We start from the raw sequence: 22,786 nt of genomic DNA on the forward strand, positions 1-22,786 counted from the left end.
AGAGAGTTTTGTCAGATTAAGTTTTCCTACCATTGCTTCACAAGACACTGTGCAGAATTTTATCAGCGCTCCAGCTGAATTAACTTCAAAATATGCAGCTGGCTAGAGTCTTCAAGGCATTGTCCAAACGCGCTTACCTTTGAAGAAACAGTCTTCATTGTGAACGATGGTAATCTTTTGCTTTTTCAGGCAGGCAGCTCGGTGTACTTCACAGTGGTTTTCATAGAATTCACCATCTGAGCCACACACAGGCTTGAAGTGAGGCTTGCAGTGCTCCATGCAGACACACTCTGCTTGCCCTGTTCCTCTGTTAACAACACAGTGCCTACCCAAACCACAGTACTTGTTTTCACACGATCCAAGGTGAGCATCATGATTCACGTATCCTGAAGAGAAAAATAAGAAAATGCCATCAGATTGTATGTCATCATCACCTGAGGGTTACTGTCATACACAAAGCGGCTCAGAAATAATAAAAAACAATGAAGAAACAAATTCTGGAAATTGGCATAGTCTACTCCATATCCATCTATTACTACACAAGAATAAGGGGGCAGAAATAGAAAAGGGTGGTGTATACTGGGGTGGTCATCAACTAACCTTTACTCAGAGTAGACCCATTGAAATGAATATTAGTTATATCCATTAATTTCAATAATGTCTATCAGAGTAAAAATTAGTCGAATGCCACCCCTGGAATTTGAAAGAAATTGTTTTGGAAAGCAAACTTACTCAGCGTGATAATTTCAGCAATTTTCCTGTCAATGAAAATTGCTTTTGGACAATTCAAGTACTCAGGAGTCAGGGGAAATTTTTTTTGGCGGGGGAAGACTGAGGTATATGTCCTAAGTGGAAGGGAGAAAAAGGACCCAGCCATGGTACATGAAAATCTGTTTTAAGATTCACTTAATGACATTTAATGGTGTTGTTGATTAGCGGTGGCTTGTTCCTATTGAGCATGGTGGGGTGGAGCCCAAACAGCAGGCGGAGCCTGAGCCAATGACAAACAGAATTAACTGACTCTAATTTTGTCCCTATCCTTCTTTCCATTGAGACTAAGGAGGCAGTGCCGCCACCACTTGGACTGGATATAAATAAGAACAAAGGCCAAAGTCCATTCATTTCATTGGAGTAGCATATATACAGTAACTGGATGCAGGGCTGGAGTCTTAAATATGTATCGGGACCTACACAAGGAAATAATTCATATCGCATCAGACCACTGAAGAGAGGTTCTTCACATGCTTCATTTAAAGGATCAAAGTCCTGCAAAAGCAGTTCTGTTCTCCTTTCCTGCTACTCAAGCATTCTTCATTGGAAATTCCAAAGAGTGTTACCCAAACCAAACAAGCCACAACTGAGTGAAATTCTTTAGGACTGTCATGTTCTCAGATTTTAGCTGCTGTCTCGGAAATTGGGTTTAACATCCTGAGGGGCAGTGCCCAGTTGTGCACCTTCAAAGAAGGGCTCATCCTGGGATTCAGTCCCCAAACCTCACAGGCTCTTTCCCCGGTCCTCACGCATGCATCATAACATTTTTTGAAGTTCAACCATTGGAAACACAACACCATCTATACCAATAAAAGTTATATGTGCATCTCATTTAAAGTATCGGCAGGATCCCTCCAGAAGCCCTTCTTTTTATTGTGCATTCTTGATCATTTGTACTCAGGGGAAATCCTGCTTTCACTACTGTTCATACCTGCAAAAGAAAGGGGGGGCTAACATGCTGTTTTGTTTCCAATCATTGCTTATCCATAGCATCCTACTGAAATGTTGTAGCTTTTAATGTTTGGGGATAGGGGTGTCCTGCTTTTGTTGTGCTATAGTGCAAGGGTGTTGCTCGAGAGGACAATAATGTGGTAACATTGGGAAAGCATTGTAGAACAATATGTGGATGGTTCAGTATAAATGCATTGCTAGTTCACTATTATTGCATGAATGACACGTGGTAGAAAAAAATAAGAACCAAGGGGACCTCATTCTGCTGAGGAATGTGTGTGTTTGTGTTTGTAGAATTGGTTGTCATGCAATCTATTAAACTCCTTGAGACTTCTGAATTGTGGCCTACGTACTATTTTATTCAAGGTTAATTAGCTCAAATTAGTTAAGGTAAAGTAGTCAGCCTATATTGACTCCTATATCAGCATACTTACAGGGGATTAAAAGCCTTCTGCTGTGTTCAGTTTAGCCCTCATTCCCAGAAAGTCAATCTTAGTTAGGAAAAGGAACTTTGACCTGCTCAAACAAGAGCTGAGATCCAGGGGGTCTCGTTCTGCATGTGCAACACATTCATATGCACACTAGGTTTTCTGTATTATTCTCCCTTACTATAGCTCTCTATGCGACTCATTTGTGCAAGCTGATAAATAGTTTAAATCCAGCAACAAACCCTGGGAGTTTTGAAAGTCTCTTATTTGCCGTACTTTTTTTTTTTAGTGGCACCGATGGGGAGACTATATTACTAGAAACTCTGTGTCTGAGAGAGAGGCGAGGGGAGAGAGAGAGAGAGAGTCTATCTACAGAACAGATCAGTATGGATTAATGAATCCTCAAAATAACACCACCGAGGAGAGGGCTAAGAGAGACCTAGTGGAATTATATACTACAGATTGCATAGCATGACACAAGTAAATATGATGATATACTGCAGATGCAGTTATTCTATTCAGTGTACTGTAACCATAAATTCTATTTGCACTCGCTTAAAAAAAAAAAGTAAAGCACTATCAATTATTTCAAGAGGTATAAAAAACGCAAAAGCATATCTTCAAATTCCCCAGGAATATTTTGTTATATGGCTATATTTCTATTTGATTTTCCTGAGCAGCTAAATTCTTCAACACATAACACATACTCATTGGTAAGGAATACTATAAGCATGTATGAGGTAACTAGAGATGTGGGCAATCAGGACATACACTCAGAATGTTTGATTCACACCCCCACATCCCTGGCGCAACTCAGATGATGCAAACTAAGAATCTGTCAGTATTTGTTATGTATTCAGTGGTCTGTGTTTGCCTGAGCTTGAGTCTGGACTAACGATTCTGAGCTCCTGTGTTCTGATTCGATACAAGATATCCAATCACAGTTCAGGATGTGGGCCTCTGCCATTGGCCCTTAAACTCTGAGTCATGATCTGCTGCTTAGAAGTTTAGACAGCCAATCACGTTGGGAGTAGGAGTGGGAGTGGCCCAGGCTTTCAGAAATGTATATAAGCAGTTGCTTTGCCCCTGTTGTCCAGTTCTGTTAGTTCAATAAAGGTCCTTGCTGTTATCACTGTGTCTTGCCTCGTGGGAACCCACCTACACTTAAGTATTCATGTACACATATTGCTTTACAACAATTTATCTTGTAGGCACAGTGCATGCTCAAATACTTCCTCACCATGTGTAACTCACTACCATAAACATTGAGATAGCAGACATAAAAAAATTGAGAGAAAACTGATTTTCAACTGTAACTACAAAAACAGAGAGAAACTGCTGTGGATTTCTTATTTGCTAACTTGAGTAGTTTTTCTATCACATACTTTCAGCAGCACATCCATATTAATTATGCCAGAGTTGTTATATTCCATATAACTGTATGCTCAAATGTATTTCTCCTAAAACAAATGAGTATATATCTGGATTTTAATGGACAGTGCACGCCAAGGAAGCTCTACAGAGACACATTAACCATTTTCTCCAAGCCCATAGGGGGTTTGGCCACACCATCAGCCTGACAAAGATCAACATGCAGGTTCAGGATTGTGCCAGCCCTCCACACATCAGCATTGATGACTACACACTTAAGGTATACACTGAATCAGGAAGGTTTTGGGCATCACATGGCAGAACAGAGTCTCAAACAATGGTGTGCTTTCCCAGACCACATTCCCAGCACGTTTGCACTCCTTTCTCAGTGATTTCCTATGCTAGCTTGGTCATCTACATCTATTGCTGCCAGTAATGTTGACAAGCAAACATCTTCAACAGATGCCACTGGCTGCATTCAGTGTCATCTGGTGTGGTGATTGACTCCTTCAAGATTCATTTTCAAAATTCATCATCATCATCTATATTATTATGCTGTACGGAAAATGAATGACTTTTCGTACTCCAGGAGGAGACACAATTGGGTCTCCCCAGGATTTCTGAGAACTGCTTTTCTTCACTATCCACTATAAGCTTCTTCATCAAAGCCGTACAATGAGTTTGCACAAGCTATCAAATCAAGACAGTTCTCCCACCTGCCCATTAGCAGGAGGTCTATCAGCTCTGTGCTGTGGAAGAGCATGCTGAAACATGCCAACAAATAGCAGCAGTCATTCCATTGAAAAAAAAAACAAGCATTGATGCTTTTGGGTGGCCATCAAACAGCTGAGCAGTGACATAGCCTTATATGCACAAAATGCTTGCAGTACAATAACCAGTACAGACAAGCAACAATTAAAACTGTAAACCAGCCATTAGTCAGTGGTTAATAGAGTAGTTCATACAACATGCAAATACACCTTCTAAGTGCCTTTGCTGCAATTAGACAAAGTGTAACTCATTTGTACAATATTCAGAAAGGTCATTGTACTATTCAAACAAACAGAAGGATCATATCCATTCTGATATTAATTTTCTATGACTAATGGTAAACAACGTCCAGGCAGATTAAATCAATTTTATCTAGTAATCATGGTCACACATACATTCACTTGCACTATACACTAGATAATTCACAATCAGCAGCTTACATAAACTGGATATAATTTAATAGTGGAACAATATGTCTTTACATATTGCATAACAATATGCAGGGCACACATGGTTTGAATTCTGTTTTACTGGCTGTGGATAGTCTTAATAAGAATGCCTACTAACATTGCAAAGGTAAGAAATGTATAGCCAGCCTGCAAAACCATGTCCTGTAGGTGACTGTCTCCACCGTTCACCTGATTCCATGTCCACTAACACATTGGAACATGTAGCTGATGCCAGTTTCTCACTTTGCATTACCTATACCATACCCATTGCAACATTAGTCTGTTACAAAGCATAATACGCAGCCTTCCAGTGTTCTGTCAAATGAAGAGATGAGTTTTGAAGAACACAAGGGTCATGAAGGCTTTCCAACTATTGTGCTTATTGGAGGAATGAGCTTCATATGTCTTTCCAACATCCCTGTGATATGGGCTTTTATAGTAACAAATGAGCATGATTCCAGTTACAGATAGGTAGCCGTGTTGGTCTGCCATAGTCAAAATAAAAAAATTCCTTCCAGTAGCACCTTAAAGACCAACTAAGTTAGTTCTTGGTATGGTATGAGCTTTCATGTGCATGCACTGAGTGTATCTGAAGAAGTGTGCATGCACACGAAAGCTCATACCAAGAACTAACTTAGTTGGTCTTTAAGGTGCTACTGGAAGGAATTTTTTTTATTTTGAAATGAGCATGAGTCCTTTTTGAAACAGTATTTCCAATAGTATTTCCACCACAGGAACTGAGTTGCACCCAACATTGGGGGGCTGACATCACTGTTGATTCGGGAGAGACTGACCAGGCCTGGTCTGACATCCCATCAGGCCACGCCATGTCAGGACGACTTCCTGCCAGGCTTCCTCTGCCCCCTCAAGATTGAGCGGGGGGTTAGTCCCATCTCAGCAGACATGGGCGGGGGGGGGGCTGTGGAGGCTTCAGCCCCATAGCCCAGTTGGTGTGCCTACCTTCCACCACCCTCCCACCTACAAAACAAATATTTTGATCCTGAGCTCAAATGTGTTTATTTGTTGCTTTGTGTTTTCCTAATTGCTTTGCCAGATTCTCCCTTACTATGAGAATGAGAGAGGAGCAAAGCAGGAACATTATATCTGATTTAAGGAGATCTCTGAAGGGATAAATAAAATTAGGTGGTGTGCCAACAGGTGAGGATGATAAAACAGCAGTGAAATGGGTCGTGGACTATCAATATGCAATTGACAACAAGTCACTATTATGATCAATTAACTGTTCAGTGGTAGTAGTAGATTTTACATTATCTAGGTGCCAAATGTATTGGCATTTACTGTACATGGAAGGAACATTTTATCTCTTCTAAATTTAGCAGGCTAATTATTATTCCTATGTGTATGAGGCATCAGCTGCCAGTACACAAGTGTAAACCCAAAGTCTTTTATACAGTACACTGGGATGGGGAATGTTTTTCAGCCCAATACCTGCATTCTGTTAAGGACAACTTTATGAGGGTCTCATGGCACTGGTGGCCAAGGCCAGAAGCAAAAGTTGGCAAAGCAACAAAAGTAAATTTTATGTTTGTGCAGTAGAGTCTCTGTAAACACTTGCACACCTCTCTCTCCTCAATTCGGACAAGCAAGAGGCATTATCAGAATTGAAGGACACATTGCAGCCAAGACAAAAACACTTGGGTAATAAAACTAGGTTAGTGGGATGTGGCTGGGGGAGAAAGGAGAGAGAATTGCTGAAAATTTATTCCCTTCTCATTCCACCGACAGAAGCCTTAGTGTCAGCTGAAAGACACCACTGGATGCAATTCATTGCATGTACAGAACAAATTGTTAAATGTCCTGCTTGGGGTAAAATTGTCAAATTCTTGAGGCCGAATTCTATAAATCATTACTATGCTTGGATTGGAAAGCATACAACAGATCACAGGCGGGCAAGTATTCAGAATTATTGCACCATATGGAGACATCACAATGTACCGTGTTGCTAGACTTCTTTTTGGGCTTCATTTATTATTGTAATTGACTCTCTGCTATCTGAAGGGAGAAGGCTAACAGAGTAAAGAAAATAATTGGACCGCAGAATATTGGTGCAATGATATTACACCCATTTCCTCCTAGAAAAGATGCTTACTGTGACAGCAATTATAAACCCAAAGAAGCTGCAAAAGAGAAAATTCAAGAATCCTTGCTAGGGATCCTTAGGAAAGGGGTCAAAAATAAAACTTCAATTTTTTTCAGTGTCTTTATACAACCTAATGGTGTGGCCACACTTTGAGTACTGTGCACAGTTCTGGTTGTCAGGTCACAAAAACGATATTGCAGAGCTGGAAATGGTACAGAAATGGAGAGCAAAATGATTGGAGACCTGGAGTAACTCTCCTACAAGGAAGGGTAACTTTTCAATTTAGTAAAAAGGTGAAGAGTGGGAGATATTAATTAATGTTATTACATTTATATCTCCCCCCCATTTATTCCATTATGAAACCCAAGGCAGCGTCTACATGTTTCGAAGACTCACCTGGACATTGGCTGCACGCAGACCTGCTTAATTTCAGGAAGACAGTTTCTTTCTGTGACTTCAGACTATATCCTGAGACTATTTATATATGATGGGTGTATATAAAAGTATGCATGGCATGGGATTAACTAAAAAGAGAAAGCTCATAATGGGATCAGATTGCTAAGAGTATTTTTATGGCAATAAGAGTTCTTTGACGTTACAGTCATATTCCCTACTTTCTCAAAAGCAATCATGTATATCATTACTTTCTAAGTGTATTCTTGTGTGAAATGGAAAGATAGATGGCTCTGGACTTTCTGTCTATGTTCAAAATAAATTCATATTTAAAGTTCTGTTATATAAAGAAAACGGACATAAATGTGACGGGTTTTAGAACAGTATACTTCTACACGGAACATGTCTTTTCCCCATGCCCTCAAACATCAAAACAGGAAATGGGGAGGTTATAGAAGGTGAGTGGAGGGTTAAGCATCTTCTATTATTGTGCAAGGTGATTTAGATGGTGGTCGCTGAACAACTCCAGGTACGCCTGGAGGATGTGGATCATTTGGATCCTTTTGAGTCGTGATTCAGGCCTCATCGTGGCACTGAAACTGCCTTGGGCACGCTGGTTGGTGATCTCTGGCAGGTTAGGGACATAGGTGAAAGCTGTTTCCTAGTCCTGCTGGATCTCTCAGCAGCCTTTGATACCATCGACCATTACATCTTTCTGGACCATCTAGAGGAGTTGGGAGCTGGGGACACTGCTATACATGGAAGAGCTGCAGGCAACCATCTCCGGTGCCAAATCCTTGAAGGACCTTCCCAGTGGTAGCCTGAAGGAGAGCCAGGAGAAGATAGGGAAGGCCCAGGAGACCATATTTGAGACCATAGAATACGTGATTTTGACAACATTGGTGGCTAGGTCCTTTTTTCCTGCTCAAACCTCTATGGAAGAATCTGAAAAGGAGGCAAAGGCAGAGGCCTAAAAGAGTGCCAGTCGTGGGGTTCTGCTTGGAACTTGTCTGCTTCTCTTGGACCAATATGTCACATAAGGATTCTGATTTCTGGAAAAGTGTAAGAACTAAAATTGTCCCTAATGGTAAATTCCTTAGACTGGTGATGTTTCTAGGGAATGAGAGATGTTTCCAAATGTTTTTTAAAAAAACTGTTTATCAGGTTTTTTTTATCCGCTCCTTCCTCCTGGGTCATGTCCAGAAAGTAGTGTTGAGGGATGAAGAAGAGAAGAAGAGTTTGGATTCGATATCCCGCTTTATCACTACCCGAAGGAGTCTCAAAGCGGCTAACATTCTCCTTTCCCTTCCTCCCCCACAACAAACACTCTGTGAGGTGAGTGGGGCTGAGAGACTTCACAGAAGTGTGACTAGCCCAAGGTCACCCAGCAGCTGCATGTGGAGGAGCGGAGACGTGAACCCAGTTCCCTAGATTACGAGTCTACCGCTCTTAACCACTACACCACACTGGCTCTCTGATGAGTGTTCAGACCCCAGGGCTCTCACTTGTGGGGTGCCTCATGGCTCCGGCTCCCCCCTCCCCCATGCTTTTTAACATCTACATGAAGCCACTGGGAGAGATCATCGGGGGGGGGGGTGGGCTGGGTGTCCACCAGTATGCAGATGATACCCAGCTCTATCTCTCCTTTAAATCAGAACCAATGAAGGCAGTGAATCTCCTGTGTGAGTGTCTGGAGGCAGTTGGAACATGGATGGTGGCTAACAGATTGAGGTTGAATTCTGTCAAGACAGAAGTACTTTTCTTGGGAGACAGGGGGTGGGTGGGGGTGGGGGACTCTCTGGTCCTGAATGGGGTAACTGTGTCCCTGAAGGACCAGGTGCGGAACCTGGGAGTAATTTTGGATTCACAGCAGTCTACGGAGGCACAGGTCAATTCTGTTTCCAGAGCAGCTGTCTACCAGCTCCTAGCAATGGACTGTCTCGCCAGAGTGGTGCATGCTCTAGTTATCTCCCACTTGGATTACTGCAATGAGGTCTCTGTGGGACTACCTTTGAAGGTGACTCGGAAACTACAACTAATCCAAAATGTGTCAGCTAGACTGGTGAGTGGGAGTGGCCACCGAGACAATACAACACCAGTCCTAAAGGATCTTCATTGGCTCCCAGTATGTTTCAGAGCACAATTCAAAGTGTTGGTACTGACCTTTAAAGCCCTAAACGCCTAGCCTCAGCCCAGTATACCTGAAGGTGCATCTCCACCTCCATCATTCAGTCTGCACATTGAGATCCACTTTGAACATCTTCTGGCAGTTCCTTCACTGTGAGAAGTAAAGTTACAGGGAACCAGGCAGAGGGCCTTCTCAGCAGTGTCACCCTCCCTGTGGAATGCCCTCCCATCAGATGACAGGGAGATAAAGAATTATACAACTTTTAGATCACGTCTGAAGGCAGCCCTGTTCAGGGGAGTTTTTAATGTCTGACATTTTGTTATTTTTGATATTTTGCTGGAAGCTGCCTAGAGTGGCTGGGAAAACCCTGCCAGATGGGTGGGGTATAAACAATAAAATTATTATTACTGTTATTATTGTTGTTATTAAGTACTCGGAAAATGAGGGGGCATACTAAGCATTAACTTTTTAAAATTAAAAAATGCTGACAGTGTTGTACACCATGCATTTAATGTAATAGATAGTTAGACCCTGATACTCATTAATCACAACCTTAAATTATGGTAGCAAAATGTACCACTTTCAAACAAATCGCAAACTCAATTTCATTCCATGTGGAAATGAGTACACCATTATGTAAACTGGCAACAAATTGGCAAGAAACCATTTCTCAGCTGTTACATTCATCTCAGAACTGGATGAAATCACAGATTGGGAACAACAATTTGTGAAAAACTGAGAAAGTCTTTTAAAATCTGAGCAGTTCTGATGTAGTGGTCAGAACTTAGTACCCCAACATATGCCAAGAGGAAGAAATTGAGACATGTAGGTTCAATGCCACTGCCAATAAATCGTTGATTTAAGGCATTTATATATAGTCCTCAATAGCTAGGCAGCTCAAGGCAACAATAAAAACAAAACAAAAATACAGACAACAAAGCAGGTCACCAATATAACATATAAAAGTAGCACAAAAACATGAATGGTGAGGCTAAAACTGATAAGAACTGGAGAAGTTTAAAAGGCACAGGAGAATAAAATCACATTTGCCAGGTGCCAAAATGGCATCAAGGTTGGTGCCAGGTGAGTCTTTAAGTCTTGAACCAGCTCGGACCCTAAACCAAAGCTAATGTCGTGGCTGGTTGTCTGGAGACAAGCAAGCCAGATGGCAGGTAGAGCAGGCAGCCTGGGAGCTAAGTCTCTTTTCGATGAAGGAACCAGAGCACACTTAGCAGTTTTTTACAACGAAGTGGAACCCTATTGATTCCTTGGGTCACTGATGAAATTGTAGCTACTATATCTCTACTGAAAGGTAAAAAGGTAAAGGACCCCAGGACAGTTAAGTCCAGTCAAAGGCGACTATGGGATTGTGGCTCTCATCTCACTTTCAGGCGAAGGGAGCCGGTGTTTCTCCACAAACAACTTTCTGGGTCATGTGGCCAGCATGACTAAACCACTTCTGGCACACCAGATCACCATGACAGAAACCAGACCGCATGGAAATACCATTTACCTTCCCACTGCAGTGGTACCTATTTATCTACTTGTGTGCTTTCGAATTGCTAGGTTGGCAGGAGTTGGGACAGAGTAATGAGAGCTCACTCTGTAGTGGGGATTTGAACCGCTGACCTTTTGATTGGCAAGCCCAAGAGGCTCAGTGGTTTAGACCACAGTGCCACCCGCGTCCCATATCTCTAGTAGTGATGCTGATGGAGCACAGTAGATAGCAGGCTTCCATTCAGCTACCTATTGTGGCAGAGATTAAGGCACCCAGTTTGTACTGTCAGAAAGCACAATTCAAAGTCCCAAGTGGCCTACAATTAGAGCTTGCCCACACTTCTGCTTGTCCCGTGCTTTCTAAGGCAAGGAACTGAGATGTTTTTTGTTTGCCCCACCACTTTCCCCAGGAAAAATCTTTTTATTTACCGCTGAATTGTAACAAATGTCAATCAAAACCTCTCTGACCTGTGCCCACAAAGCAGGGAGCAAACAGAATAAAACATAGACCGGACTCAAGTGTGGATGAGCCCTTAGTCATCACAGCAGTGGCAAAAACAAGAGTGTGTGTAAAAGGAGAAGTGGGGAGAGGTAATAGTGGATAAAAACAAAGCTCAGATGATTAATTAAACCAATTAATGCACACAGCCTTAATTTTAACATGCTTTTAAAATGGATAGCTCCAACTAAGCAACTATTTTAAAAAGGTATAAGTAAGAACCTGGGGAGAGCTGAATAAATTGTTCTTACCTGCGCCAAGTGATGGAAATTTAATTACTACTTTGACAAAGCACTGCAGCTCTTTATGAAGGCACTGCTGTAAAAACAACAGCAGACTTTCCCCATAATCTTTGATATCTAAACAGCAGTTTGTATTATCTTGATAGCCAAATACATAAATGTTTGGGGATTACTGAGAAGAAAAGCTTCTTACAAAGGAACAATTTGCAGGCTGAACAAAAGATAGGGCTATAATGCAAGTATCATGCCGTTTTCCTTAAGTCTGAGCACTATTAAGCAATTGAGCTGTCCAAAGAAGGGCTTGATGATATTAAAAAAAGCAAAGCTATAGAAATGGTCATGCAATTGACATTTTAGGCAGGATTGAAAATTAAAAGGGCACAGTCTCATTTAAAGGTCTTATGTTTGAAAACTCATGTTTTACAAATAATGCAATCAAAATAATAAAAAATACAATAAGATAAACAGTCTGAGTTAAAAAATATCCTCAAAACCCATCAGTAGCCAGTAAAAACCGTGGTAAACAAAAATGTTTCTATGCTGGAAATGCATCACTTTTTGCACAAGACTTATTTCTGGAGGAGACCGATCCAGAGCAGTTCACAGCCTCCATACAGGGAGCTTTTTTTTTTTTTTACATTATTGCTAAGTATTGAATCACAGTGGGCTAGACCTGTACATGTGACTAAAACCTATACTAACAGCAACTGCTGTGATGCTTCATAGAATGTTACATCACTCACAGTCAAGAAATGCCACTGCATAAACATCCAAATTCCATTGGTATTATGTCACTCTGAAAAGAGAGAGTATTCAGAGATAGAAGAAGTTCACAGATTCAATAGCTATAAACTGGGCTGCTTTTCCCTTCTGACAGCTTTAGATTGTAAGATCACTGAGAGCAGGGACCTATCATTTTATGATTATGAAACTTGGCAGAGCATTGTGTAAATTGCTGGTGCTCTACCTGCAAATAATTTTATATAGTTGACAAGCACACCCCACATCCCCTTTTAGCAATGTTTTCAGTGACTTCTGGGTTTGCATGTGTGCACGACTGCATGTCATTCGGACACACGTTAATCAGTCGTTGCCTGTAATGGCAAGTATAATTGGGTCAATGATAAATTGCAATCATTTATTTATAGCATAAAAGCTGGTTATCTGTTTTGGGGCCAACTACTCTTGGCATAAGGAAGAATGCATAGGTTTGAGTTATACAAAACACTTCAGACTAAAAGAATGGTTAGTCAATTGACAGCTATCCAAAGAACAGCTTGGTTAGAAGGCAAATACTTTTTTTTAGCCACTGTAGATATTGCATTTCCTTTTGTGATTCATTTCCTGAGATCTTGAATCTATTATTGAAACATTAAAGTTTGTAATCCAGCACACAGATACAGACATGTAACTCCCACTGCAATAAATGGGACTTATGTGCAAGTAATTGTGGGCGGGATTGAGGCTCAAAGGTTCTAGTTGATGCTGACTTAATTTGTCTGATTATTTCCGTTAATCACTAAAAAAAAAAAAAAGCCAGAAGAATATCAGTCCGTCACCCACAAGCTTTAAACATCAAGACAACTTGCCGGGGAGAAAAGTAAAGTTGAAAGAGAATCCAAGTGAAACTTTCATAGAGGCAGATGGATCGTAAGAAACACAGAGGATTTAAACTCTTTTATACTCTACAGCCAGTGAAATTCTGAAGGAAAACCGAGTTTAGAAAATGGGAAGAGTAAACCTAAGACACTCAAATGCAGCAATAACAGTCCAAATAAAACTGTCATGTGGTAGGATGTCAACCCTCGGAGAAGAGGCATAAAATGTCCCGTCCTCCATCTGCTGGAAGCCAAAACACAAAACACCCTGATTCAGAATGATAGTCAGTAGAAGCTGCCTTCCCATGTCAACCCACTGGTGTAGCTAGTTTTCTACTGTCAACAGTTTCATACAGGAGTTTTTCCTAGTCCTAACTGAAGATGTCAGGGATTAAACATGGAATCTTCTGCATAGAAAGCATGTGCTCAACTGATTCAGCTGCAACAGGGCTACACCCTTCCTCAAAAGGGTTAGACAACTCATATAGATGTACTTGCGAGTGTGCATGCATAACAGTTTATGTGGAAACCACTATACTCAATGGATATATAGTTGCTGTCAAAGAAACAAGTAGAATGCAACACTCATGACTAGAGAGTCTCATGGAATACTGAGGCTATGGGAGAACATGAAGTTATAGTATTCTGATATCATTTTAAAAGATCCAAAATAATACAGTATCAAATATATTCTATTTCTGTCTTATGCATTTTCACTCTTCCATAATTTAATTTCAGCCTATTCCAAGTCCATACATAGCATGTTGTGGGTGTTTTTTGTGTTTTTTTGAACCGCTTTAAAATGTAATTTGAAAATTGGTAGGTGAATTTATACAGTAATATGGCAGAAGGACAACCTGTGTGATAAATTACTTTCATAGATCCAATAGATTAGAACTATATTTACAACACATTTTCTTGCTAAGACAAGACAGACAAATGCACTCTTCTTAATCTGTTTGTAAATGTGAATACCCTACCCAGCACATTCCCAAAGGCAATTAAAAAAATAAATAAATCATTTTTGCATGTTGTTTATTGATCAAAACAGGTCCCTTTCATCCTAGATTCAAACTCTTGGAAGAAACAAGCGCAAATTTAGAAGTACTCAGCACAACTGACCTACTTTGTATTTTTGTAAGAAGGGGATATATTCCCATAAGACACCTAAGAATAAAACTTGGCAGTATTAATGCATTTGTGCAACTTGATATTTTGGAAAATAGACCTTCTGATCTGAGGTATTATTTCTAAAGTTTACATAAAGGACGTTATTTATTTGTGGGGAGAGAGGGCGAGTCAGTTTATAAAAATTTTATTTTTAAAGTAGTAGCTATTCTAAGCCAAGGATCAACATAAGACCTCTGGAATAGCTGAGATCTCAAGAGACCACCGGCTTCAATGAAGTTCTGATTCAAAACTTTCATTCCTTTTTTAAAGAGTTTAAAATATTTGCAGGATTATTCCACACTTTAATAATGTATACTTGCATTTCATGGATTTACAGAGCCTAAATTTACAGTGTTTGAGCATCAGTTTCAGTCATTTTGTTGGACAGATCATGAAAAATAAAGGATTCTGCAATGTGGCTTAACATTTAGAAAACTAAATGCTGAATAAAAAGGTTTTATTAAAGAATTAAACTGTTGGACTACTTTACGCATTTACTGAAGCTCTTCATTTTTCCATCCAAACTCTTTGTATCATGCCTTATATTAATGAAACATCATTTAATATCCCACCATTTAGGGCTTTTAATCTATGTTACATAACGGTTTTTTATCTACATCATACTTTGCCCAAATCATCATCATCAGCTCACAACGTCAGAATAGGGGAAAAAATAACATCTCAAGTTCATTAATTAGTATAGGCAGCTCCCCTTTTATGTGGGGGCTACATTCTGAGACTCTGCACGTCGGTGAAATCATGTATAACTGAAACCTACTGAGAAAGCCTGCAAATACCCTGTTATGCCCCCTGCCGCACTCACATTATGCCCTTTTAGTGACATTTCGGTGACATCTTTATGATGTTTCCAGGTTACTTTCAGGTTTGGCGTGATGTGCCTATACACAGTAGCCTATGCATACTGAACGCATGTAAATGGGGGGAGGGCTGCCTTTAATTACAAGACATACAAGCAACATTTTAAAAAATCAAAGAAACATATCAACAGGCCAACATTTCAAAAGGCCAAATGATAGCATAGCCAGAGTTGTACCAATCACTGGCACCTATACAGACACCGGTGTCAAACGTCTAATAGTATCTAAGTCTTCTTTGACAACAGGCGTCCAGCTCTAAACCCCAAACAAAGGATGCACATAAATTCTCAAGTCACATTAGTCCAAACTACCCTTCGGCTCAGGAAAGAGGCCCTCCTCTCATTGAGATCCCAAATGCTCTGACCTCCCAATGCAATAATGTGTTATATAGAGAAGCTAGCAATAACAACAAAGTTGCAATATTGTCTGGAAATCTTGACTTTACCAGGATCTTTTCACACAATCTCTGAACGGTGAATAGAGTTATAGAGAGAAGTGGGGGACCCATTCTAATCCACATTTCAGGCAATATACAATATTTCTTGAGAGGCAACTATCTATAAATTCAACTCCCAACACTCTGGGAAACTCATGTTACAAACAGCTGTTGATATTGGTGTCAAAAAAACACAAAAAGTTCTTTTCTGCCTTATGTTGAAATGCTATAATATATTTTTTTCCAATGTAAGATAATCACAAAAAAATTCTCATTTAGGTTTTACAATTGAAAAATAATTTACAATAGCGAAAGTATGGGTTGCAGAGATGGTCAAGAAAGGTAAGTGACCTCCCATTTTCACACAATATACCTTGGCCAGGCTACAGCACTAAAAATAACAAGTAACTTAACTTGTTTTCCAGGGCAGTCACTACCTGACAGTCAGGCCCCAATCACTCATGTGTCTCTCTTTCTTTAAATTGGATGAAAAAGACCAGCAGGGGGAGGGGTGGTGATGATGTGTGGGGAGAGATGGAAAGTAGGTTTGGAGAAATGATATCTCCCATAAGCAACTGGGCACACTGCACACCACCAGAGAAAGAAGGGAGAGCAAGACCTCCCTTTCCACAGGGCATTTCTGCCACTCTCACTGTTCCTGGCTCTTTTGGCTAGATTAAAACAGGAGTGTCTTTAAGCAAGCAAGTGATTTAAATCAACTGTGAAAGTTCTCAGAAAGGGGCAGGCAAGAAAAGGAAGATAAATAATTCTACTGTAACATGGTTTTGAAAACATATACAACAGCAAACAAACTACTGTAAGCAAGCATTGTTTTGTGTTTGTTTGTGTGTGTTTCTATCCCTGTTGCTGGTAAATGCAGGATGAACACATTAGAGAAAGAGAAAACAGGATGAACGCATTAGAAGTATAAACTTTTAAAATAGGTTTCTCTTGCTTTGATACCATAGCTCTGTGAAGAATCATTTGTGCTGAATGTTTGTATTTTCCATTTGCTCCATAAAATATATTTGCTGTTTCCTTGATAGTAATTTATTTTCTATTTCTATTCCATATTATTTTTTTCTGGGAAAAGAACACCTTAGCACTGACATCACATTAACAGATCTGGGTATAACAGCTGACATTTTGGCTTCAAATCTTTTCACTGTAAATGCAATATATAACCCCATTCTTCCTGTATCTTCTGAATCAATGAAATATCAATATTTCTAAAGATGTATATTAAAGAACATTGGGTGCAGTGATTTTGATCTTAGTTTTGCTGTTTATTAATCCAAACAAATAATGGAACAACGTATTGGTATTCCACTCCAAGATAACTAGACAGGATACATTATGCCTTAACACTGGGGCAATGGGAAGTGTTGAGAATGATACCAGATCTTTTGCTCCTTTTCCTTTCTTTACCCCTGCCCTTTTGTTGAAAGGCAATTTATTTGCATCAAGTTTAGAGGCAATGTACTTTTAAAAAGATTTTTTTTTTTTTAGGTGCCTGGTGTTTTAGGCACAATTTAATAGTTAACCTGATGGCAAATTCTCCCTTGATTGCTTTGTGCTTGAATACTGGATGCCACAGTTCCTTCAGTGGCATCAGTGGTTCATGGAACTGCCACCATCAGGGAAATCAAAACATAGAGCATCCAGATGGATAAAGTGGTTTGTTCCTCCACATAAACTGACCCTAGTTGTCCTATGTGACCCAATGGTTATACGGAGGCATCAGGATGTAAACCGACTCTTCCTGGGGTTACCCCCCACAGTTCTCTGCTTTGCTACCATTGGAGAAAGAGGAGATGAAGCTCAGATGATGTTGGATAGCTGTGGCTGCTGACCACAACCTGCAGCTGTACTGTTTTTTGTGACTCTGCATTGGGACAGCCCAGGATCAGGAGCAGCTCTGCTGAATTGGCAGCCCTGCAGAAGCATTTAAAGTAAGCCAGCTGGGCCACTGGGAGAGAAGGAGCGGTTGGAGGAGCAAGGAGGACTTAGAGATGATACAGCCCAAGCAGCCATTGCAGTTTTGTCAGCCAAAGCAGAAGGGATTGCACAGATGGGGCAGATGGGATCTGAGCCTTGTTGACACCCCTTGCCTCTCTTTACTAATGAACTGGCCTCTTTTAGCCTCCCCTTGGATGCTGTCAAAGTGTTCTCAAGCAGTATGGGCCTCCTCTGGCCTAGACCTTCTCCCCAACCAGCTTATTTTGAGGTGGGCCTTAGGTCCCCCAATGGATGTGGAGCAAGTAGAAAATGTGTTTCCCCTGAGAATGTGTGTTGTGCTATGAGTGAAGTGACGCAGAGTTCACCCAGAGCACAATATATCCTTACACCGGCACTGACACTACTTAAAAGGAAACTAAAATATGATGAGTGGAAAAACTCCTAATTACAAGGATCTTATGCTATAGTGCACAAAAGAGAAAAATAACTGACAATCTCTCATTTCCCAACTATGAAAGGCAATCACATGTAATTTACAGATTGGAACTTGTAGGTTTCTACAGAAAAGCTGTGGTTTTCTTGGCAAATCTAAAACATACTTTTAATATTCCATTTCTATCCCATCCTTCAACTCATGAAGAGCCCCAAGGCAGAGCTTGTGCTTATGGAGAATTTAAAAATCAATCAAGACTTGCTGAAGAATCGCACTGGCTTCAGTTCATGAGTTGGAACAAAATCTGAGCAAATATTATGAGTTACTGTACAGCTATTAATCAGACAGCCTAGACTCAGCATTGGCAGTTATACTAGTGAATACTCATCTGGAAAACTACCATTAAAGACATTTATTTGAAATATTAAGTTATTGGAAGTAAATCCAGTCCCCCCTCTGCACTGGCTTTTGGACAAATTATTCATAAAGCATACAAAAAAAATAATCTGGGTCTCACTACAATCTCTAAAAATATGAAGCATAATGATGATAATGATATTCTATGAGCCAATTATCAAGTCTTTGGTTAGCATGGTGTTCAATTTTGTCGTATGTTGATGCAATTAGTAATTTGACAAAAAGGATATCTAAAATTACATTCAGATGAACAGATATATATTTGTATAGGCTAGAACTGGGGCAAACCATCCCTGACACACTGCATAATGGTAGGGTGAAACCAGAAATGGGTTAATCTGACAATTTTGATTGCTCTGCTTTTCTCATTTTTTCCAATCTTATGTTGTATTCTCCACATTTCCACATTGGCTTGCATTTTTTTAAAAAGTCCTCATTAAAATACGCATTTCTTCTAATAGGCATGTCAGTATGCTATTTTGCCTAATATAAACACTATTGCAAAGCACTTTTCCCTAAAGCAATGAATGCAATTTTAATGGAGAACTGCATTGCAAAATTTGGAGAAGCTGAATTGTTAAGGACGGCTGTATTTTAGTTCTCTCTTTTTTTGGAAGTGTGATTTAGAGTCACATGTAGATGTGAACTCAGTCAGATTTCTTCCACACCCTTAGGTCAGACCTCTGTCATACTCTTATCCATAAATATGTAGATTGGCATAGTTCAGATTAGTGGCATCTAAATTAGTATGTGTAGGTCCTCATTAAGTCACAGACTGCATGCCATTAGTGGTGTCATCTGTGTTTTTCAATAGCAATTAATTAATTAGCGTATTCATATAGCACAATCATTGTTCTTTGCACAGTAATATGGGAAAGAGAAGTCCCTGATTGAGGAGCTTGTAATCTAGGAATTCAACACAGGGAAGGTAATAAAGAAAGGGGAGGAAAGAAAAGGGGAGGCTCAACAGAGGACGAATATGCATACTATTCAGTTACACATAGTTAGTTTTAGTATGGGATAAGGATTATATGGGCCAGCAATATCCCTCCCCTTTATTCTTTATTCTCTGTTGAGAAACTGTTGTGAAGTAACAGGTGAATATAAACTCTCCCTGGGTTGTTGGGTTTTTTATTGCTTTGCACACATGGGAGAGTTTAGGCAGTTAATTCTGTGTCCTGGCACTGAAGGTCACCGATGATGAACTGACGCCAGCTTATCACTATTTGTTTTCCTAGCTGTCAGTTCTCCTCCCTTTCACAGAACCAGCCCTTTGCCCACTACTTCACTGCAAATTATTATGCCCTCTGCTCCACCTGCTCTCTCCTTCGATTTCTTTAAGAGAGTCCTTGTTTGCTGCTATTCCCCAAGCATTGCCTGAATTACCGCAAGCAAATCATGACATATCTTACTTCAAGCAAAGTATCCTGATGGACATTGAAATGACGTTGTCTGCATCCTGTTCTCAAACTGTCCAATGAGTCATTATAAAAGGATGAAACAATATTGTTGAGTGTCCCAATCTCAGGCGAGGTATTCTCAAGGGTCCCAATACATATCTTGGCTTTGGTTTCCTTGACATGAAGGTCACTGGAGAACAATGGCATTTTCTGTGACCAAATGCTTACTTGCATTTATATACCAGCTGAACATGAGATGTAAGGCTCACATATTAACACTCAAACAGATCCTGTTCCTCCATTGGTTTGTCTTTCTATTTTTCAGGGGATGAGGAGGGACCAACACAAATAACACTATAGTTGTGGCTGCGCTAGGTTGCTCACATGGCCAACATGGCTTCTAGGCAGTTTACAAGTTCAAAATCAATTATAAAATCCACACATAATTCAATCACACAACAAAACAATTCTACCAAAATAGTAAAACATCCATAATTAAAGTTTGTAATATAACAATATGTACAAAGAAACATTAGCAATTAAGACCATTAAGAGAGAAATTTAAACAATTTGATCAGAAAGTAGGAGTTCAGGGAAAGGTTTGTCTAAATGTGTGTGTTCTTAAGAGCCGGTATAATGCCAATACTTATGGGGTCTGTTGCATTTCAGCAGGGAGATGAATCCAAATGTTAGATTCTGCAATTTTAGATTCTGTACAAAGAACAAGTCTGGCCTCTGCATCTCATTTCAGCTCCAGTCCCAAAACTGCCACTTTTTTCTTTTAAACACACAGATTCATTGATGGAAGTATCTACAGTCAAGAAAAGGAGAGAAAAGGCATTCTCCCCTCAAATTAACTTCTAGAAGCATCTACAACTATTTTAGGGCTGCCATATGCCTGGAATTTCCCAGACATAGCCGGGATTCGTTCATTGAAAATGGCATCAGGGAAAGCAACATAAACTTCTGGGAAAACACAGGCCCATACTGGGAGTGTTTATTTTTTGGGCAATTTTCCTAAAATAAAAATAAAAAATCCCTTTTGAGATTTTGCAAAAAAACACACACCAACTAAACAACTTTTGTGTATAGATTCTCACTTTTTGAAATATGGCAACCCTAGCTATTTAGTTTTCAGTATTATTTATTTGTATTAATATCTGAAGAGGGGAGGACAGGACATGTTTATTACAAGTAGCCCTAGGCTCATGGAAGCAACTATCTCCCCCACTCCACAAAAAAGGAGTCCCTGGAAATCCTGCTTCATTCTGTACTGAATTTCTAAGCTGACCATGTGTCCAGAGGCACCCTGTTCTTTCATTTTTAGGTCCCCATAGCCACTATTTTGCACCTGATTCCTGTTGGTGAAAATCAAGTAGATCCTCTGACTGAAATCTATCTGTCTACTTAAACCATTTGTAATGCCCCCCTCACATTTTACATATATATATAGAGAGAGAGAGAGAGAGAGAGAACTTTTTGCATTGAATAACAGTAAAATTAGTAGATCCTGTGACTGAAATCTGTCTATTTAAACCCTTTGTAATATATATATATATATAGAGAGAGAGAGAGAGAGAGAGAGAGAGATAACTTTGCATCTAATAACAGTAAAATTAGCATTTTCTTTTTGCAAAGTGGAGAAATTGTAGAGGGAAGGCCAAGAGAACCTAAGTGGGAAGGATGCTAGTCAAGCATGCTGAAGTCTGCCTCTTTCAATAAGCCATCTCTTGAGTGAGGGAATGTTTGCCAATTATCACATGGCCGCAGAAAGTTTTTTTAAAAAAATAAAATTGAAAAGGTCATGGTAGTAACGCTGCAAGAGCATCTGGACTCCAGCAGTGTCTTGGAAGAAATCCAGACTGGCTTCCAACCTTGCTGTGTCTTAGACACCACGCTTGTCAGAGTGATGTATTATCAGCTGGTGATTCAAAATCAAGGACAGCTGTCCATTCTGGTCATGCTGCCTTACAACAGCAGTATATACAAATGATCATGGGCTGCCGTTTCATCAGCAAAATGATATTGCCAAAGGGAGCAAGAATTGTCATTGAATAAAACATTTTTTTTAGCTAGGATCACCACCATCAAACAGGCCCCATCCACCTAGACTGGAATAAGGAGCTGCTGGCTTCCTAGGTCATGAGATAGGTGCTACAAAAGGATGTAGGTTAATCACAAGAAAATGTGTTAACAAATCGCTACTGCAATAACATTGTGCATCTTTAGACTACTTTTCCCAACAGTCCCTGCTGAGACCTGTGTCTATGTCCCAGAAAGGAGGGGCATATGTGACCTATCTCATGACCTAGCACCCATCTCATGACCTAGGAAGCCAACAGTTCCCTATTCTAGTCTAGATGGATGATGGTGGTGATCACAGCTTTAAAAAAAATGTTTTATTCAATGACAATTCTTGCCCCCTTTGGCAACATCAGTTTGCAGATGAAATATCAGCCCATGATGGCAGCCCTCCTGGCTGCAGCATGAGATCAGCTCTGTGAGCAGGTGATGAAACACTAGTGGGGAATTCAGAGGTGGAGTAAACTTCCTGGTTAGCAGTCTGAATGCTGAATACTGGACACTCAGGTACCTCTGAGGTAGTTACTATACAAACAGGGAGAGCCCTGGGAAAGGAAGTGCTGGAGGCATGCAGGTCAACTATTGACCTGGCAAACACGGAAGCATAAGCAATTTCATTTTTAATACAGTTCCTTTGTAACATTTTCTGGGTGTCTTCAAGCTTCCCATGTTTACCAACCCTATTAAACCATGCAGGGTTAGTGCTCTTGCATTTAACACACAGAGAAATAATATTGAATGTGAATGGACACATGCAAGCTTGTTAGGGACTGGACTGTAATGCTTTGCATGCTCAATTTTCCAGGTCCAAT

The 22,786-nt window shown here is 40.1% G+C and overlaps 1 protein-coding gene across 4 annotated transcripts in view; it reads right to left on the reverse strand.

The window, feature by feature from the left end:
• Window positions 1-22,786, reverse strand: part of FSTL5 (follistatin like 5) — a 340,816-nt gene that overhangs the window by 207,022 nt on the left and 111,008 nt on the right. For all 4 annotated transcript variants that reach the window (XM_082237218.1, XM_082237216.1, XM_082237217.1 and 1 more), the window contains exon 4: window positions 138-386. In XM_082237218.1, coding sequence (XP_082093344.1) covers window positions 138-386 — 249 coding nt within the window. The remainder of the gene's footprint in view (window positions 1-137; window positions 387-22,786) is intronic.

This window comes from Podarcis vaucheri (assembly GCF_965113315.1).
Source record: "Podarcis vaucheri genome assembly, chromosome: 9".
In the NCBI taxonomy this organism is placed as follows: domain Eukaryota; kingdom Metazoa; phylum Chordata; class Lepidosauria; order Squamata; family Lacertidae; genus Podarcis; species Podarcis vaucheri.